At 54.3% G+C, this 12,582-nt stretch overlaps 1 protein-coding gene across 6 annotated transcripts in view; it reads right to left on the bottom strand.

Moving 5' to 3' along the window:
* The window catches only part of CCDC33 (coiled-coil domain containing 33), an 88,696-nt gene that overhangs the window by 60,446 nt on the left and 15,668 nt on the right, over nt 1-12,582 (bottom strand). For all 6 annotated transcript variants that reach the window (XR_005381871.1, XM_038580959.1, XM_038580958.1 and 3 more), the window contains exons 3-5: nt 9,066-9,199; nt 4,483-4,592; nt 2,329-2,445 (exon numbers count right to left, since the gene is read on the bottom strand). Coding sequence is in view for 5 of the 6 variants with exons in the window: in XM_038580959.1 (XP_038436887.1) it covers nt 2,329-2,445; nt 4,483-4,592; nt 9,066-9,199 (361 nt within the window). In the remaining variant the exon portion in view is untranslated. The remainder of the gene's footprint in view (nt 1-2,328; nt 2,446-4,482; nt 4,593-9,065; nt 9,200-12,582) is intronic.

Below are 12,582 nucleotides of genomic sequence, written 5' to 3'. Positions count from 1 at the left end.
CCAAACTAGCCCACCCCCTTCTCTTAGCCCCCGACCACCTCTTCCTCGGCACTCCTCATAGCCTGTGTTCACTCTAACTTCTCTCTTTTCGTGTTCTGTCCATCTGGCTGGAACCAAGTCTCCAGAGGGGCAGAGACCATGTCTACCTCAGTCACTGCTATGTCCCCAGCTGTTAGCAGACACACCTGGCACAGAGTCAGAGCTCCGTGTGTGTTTCCGGGATAAATGAGCTCCATTTATGAAGGAGAAAAGTAGGGGACCGGGCAGGGAGAGGCTGTGTTTGAGTGTGAGAGAGACAGAAGCGCTGACAGCTGGGAGGGGAGGAGGAGAAGCCAGGCCTCAGGGAGGGGCTGGGCTTGAGCTGCTCTTGGGGGATGGGTGAGGGTCCTGATTACGGGGTGCTCTTGGGAAGGCAAGCAGCGAAGGAAGGGGCTGCGAACACAGCTGAGGGGCCACTCAGGAAAAGCTGGGCCACTATGTTACCGAGGCTGGTCCCCGCTCCACTCTGGGCCTGAGGATCCCAGCTCAGACCCTGAGGGGTGGGACGTTACTGTGCTGGTCCTCCTCGCTCTGACCTTCATGGGGAAGAGGGCACCTGGGACTAGGGGCTTGCTCTGGCTCCTCTCTCCTCCTCCCTGCGCACTCCCTTCTAGGCCCCTCTGCCAGGACCATCTTAGCTGGTAGCTCACAACTCCCCACACGTGTGAACTGATCAGGCCTTAAAAGAGGGCTTAGGAAAAGGCACCTGGGTGGCTCAGTGGTTGAGCGTCTTCCTTCGGCTCAGGGCGTGATCCCGGGGTCCTGGAATCGAATCCCACATCGGGCTTCCCCACAGGGAGCCTGCTTCTCCCTCTGCCTGTGTCTCTGCCTCTCTCTGTGTGTCTTTTATGAATAAATAAAATCTTTTTTTTTTTTAAGTGCTTAGGGCCTTTCAGGGTTCACTGGGGTCCCTGGAGACTGAATCCCTGACCCAGATTCAAAGGACTGGATCTGATGTGGGTGTTTCAAACTTTGAGTGGGGCCAGGAGTCTGGGCTGAGGGAGTCCACTGCAGGGCTGTCAGGCCCTAGAGCTCACAGGGACTCCAACAGGTGTAGGGGCTGAGAGTAGGTCTCTGAGAGGTGGGTGGTCGTGGCTAATTTACACCTGTTCAGCGCTGAATGGTCAGGTGTGAATGAGATAGCTGCCCAAGCCCACTTGCTCATGACAGCCAATAAGTAACAGAAGCAATTTCTCTTCCCACTGTGCTCTCCAGTCTGCCATCAGAACCAGAAGGGGGGACAGCTGTGCTGGGGCCAAGGGGTAGGTGGAGCGTTAGAGACTCTATACCAGTAATTCTGGGGGCTGGGGTGGGAGTGGGGTGGATCCTCCGTGGAGACTCCTGCAGGCCAGGGTTCTGCTGGGTCTTAAGCAAATGGCCTTTTCACTGTGGGGTGTGGCCTGGGAACAGCAAGGTCGAGCTGTGGCCACTCTTCCTTGTTTCGTGTGTGTGTGTGTGTGTGTGTGTGTGTGTGTGTGTGTGTGTGTGAGAGAGAGAGAGAGAGAGAGAGAGAGAGAGAGAGGGTTGCTGTCAGGTCTCAGGAAAGGACATAATGTAAAAGGGAGGGAGACTGGAACAGAGGGAACCTGCAGGGCTGACCTACACTAGCATACAAGGTGGCTATAGGGTGGTAAGCCCTAGATCAAGAGAGAAAACAGGAAGAGAATATGGGCCAAAGTGGAGGCTTCCCCCCCCACATGAGATTCAGGCAGACAGAAGCCTTTGGGAGCTCCCCCTTCTCCATCCTCCCTTCTCCATCTCCCTTCACAGTGTGTGTGAAGCAGAACAAGAGATGGCAACGTTAGGGCAGGACTGTGTCCGGAAATGCTGGGAAAGGTTAGGCTTCATTTTCATCTCTATCCCTATCCCTGTCATCCCAGGGCTTGTTCTTCACAAAATATTTTGGTTATTCCTTTTATAAAGATCTTATTTACTTATTCATGAGAGACACAGAGACACAGGAGAGGGAGAAGCAGGCTCCATGCAGGGAGCCCGATGCGGGACTCGATCCTGGGACTCGATCCTGGGACTCGATCCTGGGACTCCAGGGTCACACCCTGGGCCGAAGGCAGGTGCTCAACCGCTGAGCCACCCGGGCGTCCCTATTTTGGCTATTCTTGTAAAGCCCTATTGCTTTTTCCCTTCTTGGTTTCTTTCCCAGATACCCCTCTCTGCCTCACAAAGTCAGGCCAATCAGGGGTGGCGAAGGGGAGGGCTTGGAGGCTGCTCAAAGCTTGCCCCTTCCCCCCTCCCCTTCTCCCCCCCCCCCCGGGACCCCAGTCTTGGAACCTCCAGAGCTGTGTGGTTGCTGCCGATGTAGCGGGGGAAGAAGCTGCCCTTCCGAACGACGGTCGCATACAGGTGGGTCTTGGCAGTGGCTTCCTCAGCTTTTCCGGACTGGGCGGCCTGGGGACAGGGTGAGGGAAGAAGACACACAAGAAGGAGAGTGACTAAGGGGCAGGCCCTGCCATAAATCCAGCCCTCTGCAGACAATCACTTGGCATTGCTCCACCGGGGCTCCAAGCTGATAATTAAAGCTCATGGTCCCCGCGAGCCCTTCCAAGATCAATATAATAAATCTTTCCTTTTCTATTTGAATATTTCATCACCCTCACAAGGACCACTGCCTGACTGCTCTCTTCGTGAAGGTGTGATAACAAAGCCTGTGTTTTGAAGTGGCCAGAGAGCCTGGGTGATGATCGCAGAATCACAGCTAAAGTGCTGAGTCTTCCAGGTGAGTCACTCACTGATCTCTCTGGGCCTTCCTGTCCCTGCCTGTCCCAGGTACCTCATCCAGGCTTAGGGAAGGGGCTTATGGAAGGTAAAGACCCCGAGGCCATGGTTGAGGAGGTGCTTGGAAAGAAGACTGGTGCAGGGCCTGATGGGAAGTGGGGAGGGAAGAAAGGAACAGAACTAACCCAAAGTGAGCACCCACTATGTGTCAGGTACTTTGCTAGGGGCTTGACGCCCATTGTTGCATTTGACTGACCAAATGCATGCTCAATGTCTCTCTAGTTTGCCAACGAGAAGCACAGACCTAGGGGGTTAAGCAGCTTCCTACGGATATATACTTAGCAAGAGGCAGACCCCCGATAGGAGCCCAGGCAATCCTACACCACATTGTTCTTTACTCCAAACCACAGTAGGGGTCTGGAGTGCACGTTGAAGGGAAAGTAGTGCTTCTGTTCATCTCTGGTCCAGTGCCTAGCACACAGTAGGTACTTACTAAGTACTTGAGCACTGAAAGAGTGAGTTCTCCCTTCCACCAATCAGCACTGGGGAGAGGGAGTCGGTGGGGGAGCTGCCCTGGGGAGCTCAGGCCGCGGACTAAGGCACCTGCAGCTCCTCACTCAGGCTCATGCCCAGCTGCCTACTAGAGGGGTGCACTCCAGGGAACACTTTCCCTCCCACATGTCCCAAATTTCCAGGGCCTTCCTCCTGCCAAGGCAGTGTGTGGAGACAGCACAGAAAGAACTGACCTGGGAGACTGTGACCCGGGCTCACCCTCCACTCTGCTACTCATTTGCTCTGTCACCCATGTTGAGAGGATTCCTCTCTCTGGGTCTCCAGCCCTATGTATGCAAAATGTACTTCACCTTGAGGATTAGAGATGGTGTCTAGCTCAGGACCTGGGACATACTAGGTACTCTGTAAATACTGTATTTCTTTGATTTTTAGATATATTCCCACTTTTAACATATGAAATCAGAAAATATCTTTTTTTAAAAAAAGATTTTATTTATTTATTAGAGAGAGAGAGAGAGTACATGAGTGAGAGCAGGGATGGAGGGAGAAGCAGATGCCCTGCTGAGAAGGGAGCCCAACATGGGGCTCGATCCTAGGACCCTGGGATCATGACCTGAGCCTAAGGCAGATACTTAACCAAATGAGCCACCTAGGCGCCCCTAGAAAAATATGTTTAACTGGTGTATTCATTTAATGTAGAAGATATTCCATGCTATTGGGCTATTTTACAGAGATGAATTTGGAGAATTCCCAATTCTCATGGAAATCATTCACATCAAAAAAATAAAATAAAAAAAAGGAGGGATCCCTGGGTGGCGCAGTGGTTTAGTGCCTGCCTTTGGCCCAGGGCCTGATCCTGGAGACCCGGGATCAAATCCCACGTCGGGCTCCCGGTGCATGGAGCCTGCTTCTCCCTCTGCCTATGTCTCTGCCTCTCTCTCTCTCACTGTGTGCCTATCATAAATAAATAAAAAAATTAAAAAAATTAAAACAAAAAAAAAAAAAAAGGAAATCATTCACATCTACCTGTCAGGAGCTGGGTTTCTTGAGCCTCATATGGCCCAAGACTTGTCATACTGCAGGATGAGCATGGGAAGCTCTGAAGGAATAGCTGGGGGCATCAAGGTGGTTCCCACCTGTTCTCCCCCTACCTGTCTCAGGCCCACATGGGCCCATGGGTCCAGGGCCCTGACTCACCTTCACCAGCTCAAAGTGGTAGGGGTGGAAGACACGTAGGTACTTGATGGGGATTTGGTAGGACAACAGTTCCTCTTTCTTTTTATTGTCTACCACCTTGAGGATCACATCTTAAAAGAGAAAAAAAGAGCACAAGTTCAAAAAAGGGCTTAGCTGACCAGCATTGCCTCCCAGTAAAGTGAGCCAGTGGGAGGTGAGCATGTAGCTGAGAGCAGGAAGCAGGGGCCATATTAAGGAACCAACATGCAAGTATACACATGTGGGACACACACACACACACACACACACACACACACACACCTTCACAAGCACTGTGTGAGCCCCAGCCCAGAGCAAGTCTCCATGCTCGGTGAGGCTAGGATCCAAAGATGCAACAAAGATGTTCCTGTGGTGCAGAAATACCCAGCCTAAAGATGGGCACACACAGCACGGAGCCCCCGTGGCAACAGACACACATGTGCTAGCACAGAGACACACACAAGCAGGCGTAGCACCCCTTCCTCTTACCAGCTCCTCAGGCAGGGAGCGGAGGGCTTATCTCCCACATGTTGCAAATGTCTCAGTCTCAGTAAGGAAATGTGATCTGCTCAAGAAATCTTTCAATACAAGTATCAACAAAAGTCTACTCCAAGGAAATGAAAACTAGTCTAACACGAAGAACTATGCACCACTTAGAAAACAGCCTCCAAGGAGACTACATTTTGTCATAAAATGCATGAACTTCAGGATGAACTGTGAGGAGAATGCCAATGACCTGGAAATAATCATGGCGATTCTGCTTGGTGAGCACCTGCTGCATGCCAGATATGGGAATGGGTGCTCCTGAGCCATTATTCCAACAAATCCCCACTGCAACCCCTCAAGTATCAATCATACTTGAAAAAATCATACTTTATGATAGTATGATTTTTAAGTTTTTTAAGTATGATACTTAAATCATACTTTAAAAATCTCTGTTTTTAAAATGTTAGTGGGGGGATGCCTGGGTGGCTCAGCAGTTGAGCCTCTGCCTTGGGCTCAGGGTATGACCCCAGGGTCCTGGGATCGAGTCCCACGTCGGGCTCCCTGCATGGAGCCTGCTTCTCCCTCTGCCTGTGTCTCTGCCTCTCTCTCTCTGTGTCTCTCATGAATAAATAAATAAATAAAATCTTAAAAAAAATGTTAGTGGGGCTGAGAGAGGTTAAATAACTTACCACCAACACAGATCTAGTAAATGGCTGATGGGAGAGGTTGGGCTTGTAACCCTGGAGGCATCTTTCCACTCTGGAAGTCCATGGTTTGAGGAAGAAGAGAAAGTGGGGAAGGAGGAAAACGACAGAAGGAGGGAGGAGGAGAGAATAAGGGAGATGGAGGAGGGAAGCATCTAAAAGTTCTGGAGAGGGATCCCTGGGTGGCGCAGCAGTTTGGCGCCTGCCTTTGGCCCAGGGCACAATCCTGGAGACCCGGGATCGAATCCCACGTTGGGCTCCCGGTGCATGGAGCCTGCTTCTCCCTCTGCCTGTGTCTCTGCCTCTCTCTCTCTCTGTGTGACTATCATAGATTAAAATAAATAAAGTTTAAAAAAAATAAATAAAAGTTCTGGAGAAGGATGGGAAGGTCAGGTGTATCTGAGGGAGACGGGAGCAGCCTCTTGCCTCCTGCCTCCTTCTCGAGACAAGGCCGTGTCAGCACCACGGACAGCTGCCGGCCACGCCGGGTCAGCGGGCTGGGAGCCCTGTGTGGCTGGGTCACTTGGAACTGGGTGGGTCATTTGGATGAGCATGTGGTGGCGGAGGAGATGGAAGAGGAGGAGCGTTTGCTAATTACTCTTCCTTCCCCCCCCCCCCCCCCCATACCCTGGATACATAGAGAGGGAAAGACACTTGCCAAAGTCCTTTAAGAAGAGCTGGCCATATGGGATCTGTGCCAAAAGGAAAGAAAGGGAAATGGGTACCCAAAAGACTTAAGGTTGCCTTGCAGGACGTAGAGTAAGACAAGGGATTTGAAGAGAGGAGACCTGGGTTCCAGTACGAACACACCGACTTGCTCTGTGGTCTTTAGTCAGTCACTTAACCTCTCTGAGCTCCATGTTCCTGTTCTGCAAAATGTTAATATTTTATAAAGGAAAAACCTTATCCCTCTCCTAATATTGTCGTAGGAAGGGAAATGTGTTTTTCAAGCTATGAAATTCTAAGCAAATGCTCCGTGTAGCTGTCACTATTTTCCTTCTCATTAACCATCTGTAGTGCTCTGTGTACTCACCCAGCCCTGAGCAGAACTGAAAAAAACTCAGCTGGAGGATTCCAGTGCTCCCAGCCAAAGCTTCGGCAGTAGCTGTGGAAACTGTAGCCCCTCGTGGCCACTACCCATGGGCCCCAAGTCCCCAAATCTGGTCGGAATTTGCTGAGGCTGAAGAAGGGGTATTTGCATTTCCACCCTACCCCAAGCTCTGTGTGGGCAGCCAGCAGATGAGCTGCAATTGGGGGTAACGGACAGCCACCCCTCCCTGTTCCTGTCTCCATGCTACAAACATGCTTCATCAGCTTCTTCTCTGGGCATTGTGCCCTTCCAGCCTCCCCCTGTTCCCTTTGTGTGGCCAACAAGCCATTTCTGTCACCCCCCTGCTTTGGCCCTGACACGGGTCTGCAACTCCCCTTTGCTTTTCATTAACACCTCCTTGAGCTACCTCCTCCCCTCCCCGCCACCTCTTGGCTTGGCCCGTCTCCCCCACCCCCACCACAGACATCACCACAGCAACCGGTTCCAACCAGGTTCCAATGAGCATCCAGCTACTTCAATCTGCAAAGAGGCGCCTGCCAATAGTCCCTGCCTATCCAGGAGGGCTTCCCTACCCTCTTATTCTTTCTGCAGTGCGTGCTGTCCCCCTGTCTGCTGCACAGATGGGCCCCAGGGCCACTGACTCATCATGTCCTTTCCTATAGTCACCCCAAATGTGCAGAGCTCAAGGTGGGATCCCAACCCAGGGATCACTCACCACAACCCCTAACTTCCTGTCAGCCACATAGATGCATGCATACGCGCACACATATACACACAGTACACACACGCGTATTGCCAGGCACACAACACATTGTGACTGCACGTACGTATATGTGACACACAGACACACAAGCCTATGGGCACAGTCACAAGCGTGCACTCCACACACCACATTCACACACACACGAGCCAATAGGCAGGCATTCACAAAGACGTTCACACACAGGCACACACATTCATGTGCATGAAGTCCTAGATAATTTTTCCTCCTCTTCCACATATTATTATTATTTTTTTTAAGATTTTGTTTGACCAAGAGAGAGCGAGAGCGCATGCAAGGGATGCAGCAGAGGGAGAGGGAGAAGCAGGCTCCTCCCTGAGCAGGGAGCCTGACTCAGGGCTCCATCCCAGGACCCTGGGCTCATGACCTGAGCCAAAGGCAGACACCTAACCGACTGAGCCACCCAGGCGCTCCCCTCCTCTTCCACGTATTCTTAATTCACCTCCACAGCCCCACTTATCCCTTTATAGGCAGAAAAATATCCTCTGGCTTGACCCAGAGCTAGCTCCTTCCCCTTTTACTGGTGTGCCTCCTGTGCTTTGTTCCTCTCCTGCTCCCTGGTCTGTAGCAGCTGCTCTCTGTTCTTTGTGAGCAGACAGGAGCTCTAAGTCCTAGTGAGATTTCAAGAGCAGAAGGAAAGCTGGTCCTCTGAGGGGAGCCTGTAGGGAGAAGCACCACCTCAGAGCTTCTTGCTGACGAAGCCTGATGCCAGTGCCCACAGCTTCCTGGCATCTGCCAGTCTCTACTCCTGTGTGCCCAGCCTGAGCTCTCGCCCAACAGCGGAAACCATGAGTGCACACACACGCACAGGCACCTGGAGATTTTGGTATGAGCCCCACCTTGAAAAACTTAAATTACCTACAGTGTTAGAATTTGCTAAAAGGCAGGACTGGAAATGCTTCTGGGGGTGGGGTGGGGGAGCAAGAACTATCAGGCAGTTTCTAGAAGAGTGCACCTTGCCCTCAGGAAGCACGGGAACACTGCTCTCTGTGACAGTGGGCAGTGCCAGGGAGACAGGGCAGGACGAGGAGCCATTCTAGGGAAGCAGCTCGAACACTGGAACTGCAGTAAGAGCACATGTGCTGATCCCAGGCTTCCCATTTACTGGCTGCCTGAGCTTGAGCCAATAATTGATGTTCCCTGAACCTCAGCGTTCCCACCTAAGCAATGGGAGCAGCATCACTTCTCCCAGGAGGTGTGACTCCAGCGAGCCACGTGTGGGGATGTGCCAGGAAGCTGTAATGTGCTGGTTCAGTGGGAGACGGTAGTAATAACAACCATGAAGATGATAACAGTGGCCATAAAAAGATAAGCTTTCATTGTCTGGAAAATTCATTTATGTGGAACAACTCATTTTTCGAGCAGACTGAGGAGATGAGGCATGACAGTATTATGTGTTTTTTTTTTTTCCTTTAAAGTGCTTTTAACTGAGCCCAAAGAGGTGTTCAGGTGGCTTCCAGCTGAGTTTAGAGGGAGGCTGCCTCGGCCCGCACCCCTCCCGCGCACACCAGCCGTGTGGGCCCCCACCCCCGCCCCGCCTCACCTTCTCGCCCCGCATCCTCAGCTTGCAGCTCCACTTTGACCGTGTCCCCCCAGATGGGGGCTGTGGTGGGCTCTGAGGTCACAGATGTGACTGCCTTAGCATTCTGGTTCTTCGTGTCCTCCGATGTGGTTTTCCTGGGGAGGGGAGGAGGAGGCTGAGTCAGAGGAAGGATGTCCTGCCAGCCACTCGCCCCTCCTGGACTCACTGTCCATAAATCTGAGCAAAGCGTGGACAAAGAATGAAGAGCTCCCTCCAAGGCAGACACACTCCAGTCATCCCAGGCCCAGGGGACACTGGGACTCTCTCTTCAGCTCCCCTGACTGTCCAGGTGACCACACTGTCTTGCTGACCACCGCTGAGGCCTTCCTGTGGACTTGGGCAGCAGAGGCCAAGGGTGGGGATGGGAGAGGGGATAGATGCCTTGCCTGTCTGACTTCCTGCCCCCTGCCCGGCCCGGCTCCCCAGCAGGCGCCTGTGTGCATAGACTCCCCGTCCTGCCTCTCTCCTTTAGATCCTGTTCAGCGGGAGGAAGTCCCTGGGCAGGGCGGCTGTGTGGTGCCCGCCTGGCTGGCTTCTCCTTTGACCTTCGCGTCTCTAACCTGCTGGCCAGGTTCCCCAGGCTCTGCCCAGCTTCCCAGGCTCTGAGCGTCTTCAATGGAGCACACACATGCTCCTGCCTTCTGCAGCCCTCCCTGCGCCCGGGACCCTGGGCTGGACACTGGCGTGGGACAGGCCGTGCAAGGTGAGGCGGTAGCTTGGGCCCTCTGCAACCCAGTGCACGCCACAGGGTATCTGAATTAAGTGTCCCTGGGCTCCTGGGCCATCAAACAGTTCAGCGAGTTAATACTTCTTCTGTTGAGGAGGTTATTACGTGGGGCTGTAAATGGCACTGCTACATTAACTGCAGGGATCATCCCAGAGCCTGGAGCAGGGGAGCCACACCAGGGACCTGGGAGGGGGAGGTGCCGTGCACCAGTGGTTTCCTAGGCGGGGAGGCGGGAAACACAGACGGTGTCCTCACCAGCCTCCGACCCACCCCTGGAGGCCCCCAAGGGGAGTGTGGAGCGGGCCGTTGGCCCAGGAGCTCAGAGCCAATGTGCCCCACGTGGGAGCTAAACCCGCCTGTGGCCTTCGCAGCCCAGCCTGTCCTCCAGGAAGCCTTCTGGCTCCCCACCCCCCCCAGGTCCTCACTGCTTTCTCCGACCTCTGGACCTGAGGGACCTAGCAGCCTGGATCTTTGCTCCCCGCTCGCCTACTGGATGCCTGCGGGCAACCGTTCTCGCCAGTCCTGTCTCCAAAATCCCTCTGCTTCAGCTGACAGCCAGTGTGGCCTGGTGATGACAACAGGGTCCCTGGAGTTCCAAAATCCCAGCTCTGCCCCTTAGTGGCTGTGTGACTTTGGCAAGGTCTTGCTGTGCTTCGCTTCCCTCATCTGTGAAAATGGGGCTGGTAACGCAGGGCCATTGTGGGCAGGGAATGCATTTGTATGTGTAAGTACATGGCCATGTTAATAGTAATGATCATCATCACTTTAATTGCTTTTGGCCTGGTGTCCCCCCATTTTGACCCCCAGTCTGGATCTACCACTGTGGGGGGGTGTCTCTGGCTGCTGTGACCATGGTATGGAGTCCCCGAGAGAGCACCGGCATCAGGGACCCACACAACTGGTCTGAGCCCACAGTTGCCTCTTGACCGGGCCACCTGCCCTCTCTGGGCCTCAGTGTCCTGCTCTGTCAGGGCACCCTCCCTCCCAGGGTGGTTACATGGACCAGGAAGAAAGGCCCCAGTTCATGTTATTCCTTCATTTGTGAAACAAGATGGATGTTTCTCAAAGGTCACTGACCCAGAGCGGCCTGGCAGGGGCTGGGAGCCCTGCAGGAGGGCTAAGACGAGGAGCACCAGGAGCTCGCATCTCCCAGACACCAGGCCTCCCCACACCTGGCTCGGGGCTGTGTGGGAGCCTGCCAGGCTGGAGAGGAGAAGGCATCAAGGCTGGGAGGCACTGGAGCTCCCTTCCTTCCAACTTGGTGACCTCTGCTCCCTAAGGGGAGCAATCTGAGCCCTCCTCCCGCCACCCTGTGCCTTACATTCTGTGTAAAGACGAAATCAACCCTCTGCACTGCAAACATCCAACCTGCTCCTGCATGAGCATCTGGTGTGTGTGTCCCTGGGCGCTTGCCAGTGGCCAGAGCAGACAGACACAGCGGTAAGCAGGGGACTCAAGTCACCAGCAGTGCAGTGACAGCAGGTCAGGTTGGAAGCCAGGACCTGTACTTGCCAGCCTGTCTTCCACCATCCCGAGGTGCTCAGCCTCTTGTTCCCTCCCCTTCTCTCACAAGCTCCTGGGCTTCTGGCAGGAGGGCTTCCAGGTAGCAAGAGATGGGGGTCGGCAACAGACAAGGCCAAGGGAGAGGGCTGGTGCTGACTCTGCTCAGCCTAGGAGGGGGTAAGCGAGCATCTCTTTCCTCCCTTCCCCCAAGACACACATCAAAGAGGTCTGCAGGGGCAAGGTGAGTGGGGGAAAATAACTTAGGAGGGGTGAGGCCCCAGGGGAAGGAGGGAGGCTTTTAGCAGGTGGAGGGAGGCCGTCAGGGTAATGGCTTCTCCTGGCACAGCTGACTCCTGTAGGCCTTGATGCTATTCTAGAAACTGGAGATCTCGAGGGGTGAAGGGGGCTGGCTCACCCCTTGCTCCTAGTCCCCAATCTGTACCCTGAGCTGGGTATGTGGGAGGCTGGGTTCTAGGACGCCCAGCCCCTGATGGGGCTTAGGTCTCCCAGGGCAGTTTCTGAGCCCAGGGGCCCCTTCAGGACCTGCACCCGCATGGCCCAGCTGCAAGAGCAGGATCCTGCCTCCCGTCCCTAATGCCCTGGCCTGGCTGTAGCACACAGGCCCTGGGGGAGCTGCCTGGTGCTGCCTGCTGTCCTGGGGCTCAGACTTAATCCAGCCATGGGGGGCGGGCAGTCACACCAGGATGGAACTGGAGTTGGGTTCAGAGGCACAGTTGAGCAATCCTGGTCCCTAGGCTGTGGGGTGGGGGTGGGGGGGAGGACCCTCTCTCTACCAGGCCCATCCCCCAGCACACTCCTCCCAGTCAGGAGGCTCTGGGGCTCCCACCCAAGCAAGAGGATGGGATTGAGGCCCAAGCACATCTGGGAGCAGGAAGGAAGAAGATGGATTTTGCTTTCCTTCTTGGGGCTGTAATTAAGGGAGGTGCATGGTCTGGTCCCCAGGGGCTGCAGCCGTCAGGGAGGTGAGCGGTGGGGAAGCATGGGGCACTGATGGGGAGAGTGCAAGCTCCCCAGCCACTCCCCATACCCATCCTCTGGAAGGCCAGCTAGAGCACACCCTCCAGGGGCGGGACCTGTGTGTGCCATTGTCCTGCCTGCAGGAAGTTTCCCCTGATCAGTACCCCCGCCTCCTCGGGTTCCCCTCCACCAGCACAAGCAGGTGTGTGCGTGCATGGAGACTTGCTTACACAGACACACAGGCTTCCCCCAGGAGGTCTGGGTGCCACA

The sequence above is a fragment of the Canis lupus genome, chromosome 30, assembly GCF_011100685.1.
Source record: "Canis lupus familiaris isolate Mischka breed German Shepherd chromosome 30, alternate assembly UU_Cfam_GSD_1.0, whole genome shotgun sequence".
Lineage (NCBI taxonomy): Eukaryota > Metazoa > Chordata > Mammalia > Carnivora > Canidae > Canis > Canis lupus.
This window is presented reverse-complemented; position numbering and strand designations above follow the sequence as displayed.